Consider the following 5,322-nt stretch of genomic DNA (forward strand, 5'->3'; position numbering starts at 1 on the left):
GACAACTGGCCAGCAGCTCCCGCAAATGCTGGACGGTGTAATTGGAGACCCCAATGGCCCGCAGTTTCCCGGCTTCATGCAGCCTCTCCAGAGCCCGCCAGCTCTGTTCTCGGCGTTCTCGGTTCCCCCTGTCCTCCTGGGGCCGACCTTGAGTGCCCGGCCAGTGGATGAGGTAGCAGTCCAGGTATTCACAGTCCAGCTCCTGCAAGCTCTGGAGGCAGGCCTTTTCGGCAGCTTCTTCTCCCTGGTCCCTCGGGCCCAGCTTGCTGGTAAGGAAGACATCGCTGCGTTCGAGGCTGTGGCGTGGCAGCATCTCGCCCAGTGCACGCCCCAGGGTGGCCTCGCTGCCGTAGACGGCGGCCGTGTCCACCAAATGGTAGCCGTTCTGCAGGGCGGCCTCCAGGGTAAGCCGGACCACCTCCTCGTCTTGCAAGCGAAAGGTGCCCAGGCCCAACAGAGGCATCGGACTGTCGGTATTCAGCCATGCGGTCTGCTCCGGGACCCTGAAAAGCAGAGAAAATACTGACCCAGTGTGTCAATGAATCTGTGGAACCCCTTGCCACAGGATGTGGTGACGGCGCCTGGCCTGGGTGCCTTTCAAAGGGGTTTGGATGGAGGAAATGTCCATCACAGATCACAAGCTAGGACAGCTCTGTGCAGCCTCCTGGTTCTAGAAGTAGGCTGTGTCTGAACACCAGATACAGAGGGCACCAGGATGCAGGTCTCTTGTGGTCTTGTGTGCTCCCTGAGGGATCTGGTGGGCCACTGCGAGATGCAGGAAGCTGGACTAGATGGGCCTTTGGCCTGATCCAGCGGGGCTCTTCTTAGAACAGGAGCATTAGATTCCCCTCCTCCTCTTGGACGCCACCTTTGGGCAGAAGACAACATGGGTGAGACAAGGGTGCTGTAGCGAGCCCTGCTAAAGCTCTTGGGAAAAGTCCGTGGGGTCAGTAGACCAGCCATGCAGACCACGGAAGCTGGAATCTAGGAGGGGTCAGGTTCTCTTTAACATGGAATAGGGTTCTGTTCTGAAGCCTTGACGTGCAATAGCCGTAGTGCAAGCGTGTGTGGCAAAGGGCAAGTGTTGGGGCGAACCAGTGCAGTCCAGCTCAGGGACGGCTCCAAGAGAGCCTAGTGAGACACAAGCCTAAGGTTGCTGCAGCAGCCTCCCGCCATTGTCCAACAAGCCAAGGCCACGGTGGGGGAACTTATGAGGGGGCAGTGGGAAGCAGTGGGAGAGGAGGGATGCCTGGTTCCTGGATATCAGGGTGTGGGTGGGGAGAGGTCCCTAGTATATAAACTCATTAAAGCAGTGTTGCTCAAACTGTGGGTCGGGACCCACCAGGTGGGTCCCGAGCCAATTTCAGGTGGGTCCCCATTCAAATATTTTATTTATAACATACTAGACTCGATGCTATGAAGGTATGTGACTGCATTTGGGGAAATGTTACAGACCTCTACTTTTAACAAGCTACTATGTGTATTTTTTTTAACCAGTGTTTCTCAAACTGTGGGTCAGGACCCGCTAGGTGAGCTGCACGCCAATTTCAGGTGGGTCCCCTTCATTTCAATCTGTATTTTTATTTTTAATATATTAGACTTGATGCTGTCATGGTATGCGACGGCATTTGGGGAAATGTGACAGGTCTGTACTTTTGTCAGGTAACTGTGTATATGCTTTTAACAATAATAGTCAATGGGGCTTACTCCTAGGTAAGTGTGGATAGGACTGCAGCTTTTGAGATGTTTGGGGATTTTTTTTTTTTAAACAGATCAGCAACTGCTTGGAAGGGTTAGGAGGGTTCTTTTTTATTTTAACTACATTTTAAAACTTATACTCATTGTAAACTTTTAATTTACTTAATTGATTTGATTTTGTCTCATGGGAGGGTATTAAAAATTTTCCTGCTTGATGATGTCACTTCTGGCCATGACGTCACTTCCAGGTTAATGATATCACTTCTGGCGGGTCCCGACAGAAAAATGGGTCCCAGTGCTAAAAGGTTTGAGAACCACTGCTTTAGCAAGTAACTTTAGAATTTAAGCCACATTGCTAGGAACTGTCAGCGAGTTGGGCAAAGATGTTTAATTTTCCGTTTCTACCTTATAATCTTTTTTTCTTCCCCCTTAACAGAAGGAAAAGGTGTGCTTAACAAAAACACATACTTAAGACAAAATATGATATATATTTGTCTGAATTATGTGCTTTTGTTAAACACACTATTACACATATAGAGAGATAGATGTAGGTATAGATATAGATAGATTTAGGGTGCAATCCTAACCCCTTATGTCAGTGCTTTCCAGCACTGACATATGGGCAATGCAGCTCTGATGTAAGGGAACAAACATGTGAGTGACACCCAACTGCAGGATGCAGCACATATCCCATTGGCAGCGCTATGTCAGCTGGAAAGCTCTGACATAAGGGGTTAGGATTTCGCCCTTAGATATATAGTCTGAATTATTTTTTATATAATTTAGGCTGCGGGCCTAACCACACGTTCCTGCGAGTAAGCCCCATTGAACAAAATAGAACTTACTTCTGAGTAGACCTGGTTAGGTGTGTGCCCTCAATTATATGTGTGTGTGTGTATGTAATTTTATTAAATTTATATATAAAATTATATATACAAATATCTATATTTGTATATATAGATACAGTCTGAATTATGTGCTTTTGTTAACTGCACTGTGATAATGTATATAATTTTAAAAAAATAACCACCAGCAGAAACTCAGCCAAACTCATATCAATAACTATATTCATCCAATCAATCTAGCAAACCCACAAAAATTTAATTTCAAAGCTAGGAAAAACCCATGACCAGAGTGCCTGCAACTGGATTTAAAACAAGAAGTAAACAAACCCACTTGCTGCTGCAGCGCCATTGAAGGATTTTAATTAGCTTGCAAAACTAAGCTTCACACCCACTGAGATATTGACATGCTGGAGCCATGAAACTGGCAGAGCAATGCAGAGGTGCTTTTGGGGAAACCCTCTCCATGGGAAGCCCCCACCCGCCCAAAGGCAATGGGGCACTTGCAGAGGCACTGCTGGTGCAAACTCTTGTGCACAAAAAGCAATGGGTGCGTGGAGAAGGGCACTTGCAGAGGCACCACTGGTGCAAACTCTTGTGCACAAAAAGCAATGGGTGGGTGGGGTGGGGTGGGCACTTGCAGAAGCACTGTTGGTGCAAGCTCTTGTGCACAAAAAGCAATGGGTGCGTGGAGAAGGACACTTGCAGAGGCACCGCTGGTGCAAACTCTTGTGCACAAAAAGCAATGGGTGCGTGGAGAAGGGCACTTGCAGAGGCACCACTGGTGCAAACTCTTGTGCACAAAAAGCAATGGGTGGGTGGGGTGGGGTGGGCACTTGCAGATGCACTGTTGGTGCAAGCTCTTGTGCACAAAAAGCAATGGGTGCGTGGAGAAGGACACTTGCAGAGGCACCGCTGGTGCAAACTCTTGTGCACAAAAAGCAATGGGTGCGTGGAGAAGGGCACTTGCAGAGGCACCACTGGTGCAAACTCTTGTGCACAAAAAGCAATGGGTGGGTGGGTGGGTGGGGTGGGCACTTGCAGAAGCACTGCTGGTGCAAACTCTTGTGCACAAAAAGCAATGGGTGCGTGGAGAAGGGCACTTGCAGAGGCACCGCTGGTGCAAACTCTTGTGCACAAAAAGCAATGGGTGCGTGGAGAAGGGCACTTGCAGAGGCACCACTGGTGCAAACTCTTGTGCACAAAAAGCAATGGGTGGGTGGGGTGGGGTGGGCACTTGCAGAAGCACTGTTGGTGCAAGCTCTTGTGCACAAAAAGCAATGGGTGCGTGGAGAAGGACACTTGCAGAGGCACCGCTGGTGCAAACTCTTGTGCACAAAAAGCAATGGGTGCGTGGAGAAGGGCACTTGCAGAGGCACCACTGGTGCAAACTCTTGTGCACAAAAAGCAATGGGTGGGTGGGTGGGTGGGGTGGGCACTTGCAGAAGCACTGCTGGTGCAAACTCTTGTGCACAAAAAGCAATGGGTGCATGGAGAAGGGCACTTGCAGAGGCACCACTGGTGCAAACTCTTGTGCACAAAAAGCAATGGGTGGGTGGGTGGGTGGGGTGGGCACTTGCAGAAGCACTGCTGGTGCAAACTCTTGTGCACAAAAAGCAATGGGTGCGTGGAGAAGGGCACTTGCAGAGGCACCACTGGTGCAAACTCTTGTGCACAAAAAGCAATGGGTGGGTGGGTGGGTGGGGTGGGCACTTGCAGAAGCACTGCTGGTGCAAACTCTTGTGCACAAAAAGCAATGGGTGCGTGGAGAAGGACACTTGCAGAGGCACCGCTGGTGCAAACTCTTGTGCACAAAAAGCAATGGGTGCGTGGAGAAGGGCACTTGCAGAGGCACCACTGGTGCAAACTCTTGTGCACAAAAAGCAATGGGTGGGTGGGTGGGTGGGGTGGGCACTTGCAGAAGCACTGCTGGTGCAAACTCTTGTGCACAAAAAGCAATGGGTGCGTGGAGAAGGGCACTTGCAGAGGCACCGCTGGTGCAAACTCTTGTGCACAAAAAGCAATGGGGGGTAGGGAGGGGCACTTGCAGAGGCACCGCTGGTGCAAACTCTTGTGCACAAGGGAAGGAGGCGGGGGCAATTGTGCAAGGAGAAAGGCCAACTCCTTCACCTTGCAAGTTGCACGCATGCAAAAGGAAGAGGAAGCTTGGACACGGACACACACGCGTGTACACCCTTCCCACGATCACCAAACACTCACCAGGACCGCGGAAGAAGCTTTGCCTCCGTTTGCTGCATAGTGAGCTCTGCAGGGAGGCAGCCCAGGGGGAGGCGGACGGGCACAGCAGCCCTCCAATCATTGCACGAGGACATGCAAAGGGGCGGGCTCTTGGAGGCGGACCCGGGGGAGTGAAAGGGAAGAAGGCTGGCCAGGCGCGCGTGCGCAAAGAGCTGGACGCGTTAGCCTGGCGTAGGGTTTAGCATGTCAGGCTGAGAGACAGGAGGTTCGGGGTTCGAATCCTGACTTGGTTGGGGGGATCCCCCAGGCCTGAGTGGATCACTTGCATCAACTGAGTCTGACTACAGGTTGCACTAGCTCAATGCTCTCAACAGAGACTAGCAGGAAAATTGTTGCAAAATTGTCTCGTGGTCTACCTTGCAAGGTTGTTGTGAGGATTAAAAAAGGTTGTTTAAAAAGGTTGTTAAAAAAGGATTAAAAAAGGTTGTTGTGAAGATTAAAAAGGGGGGGAGAACAACTCGGCACTCATTGTAGGAAAGATGTGCAGTTCTGGCTCCAGGTTGCTTTAGCTCAGTGATGTCAA

At 50.4% G+C, this 5,322-nt stretch overlaps 1 protein-coding gene across 1 annotated transcript in view; it reads right to left on the bottom strand.

Annotated features, from left to right (window-relative positions):
• Window positions 1-4,798, bottom strand: part of LOC136635240 (glyoxal reductase-like) — a 12,088-nt gene extending 7,290 nt beyond the window's left edge. The window contains exons 1-2 of the mRNA XM_066610392.1: window positions 4,761-4,798; window positions 4-503 (exon numbers count right to left, since the gene is read on the bottom strand). Of these exons, the coding sequence (XP_066466489.1) occupies window positions 4-503; window positions 4,761-4,798 (538 nt within the window). The remainder of the gene's footprint in view (window positions 1-3; window positions 504-4,760) is intronic.
• Window positions 4,799-5,322: the final 524 nt, after the last annotated feature.

This window comes from Tiliqua scincoides, chromosome 15, assembly GCF_035046505.1.
Source record: "Tiliqua scincoides isolate rTilSci1 chromosome 15, rTilSci1.hap2, whole genome shotgun sequence".
Lineage (NCBI taxonomy): Eukaryota > Metazoa > Chordata > Lepidosauria > Squamata > Scincidae > Tiliqua > Tiliqua scincoides.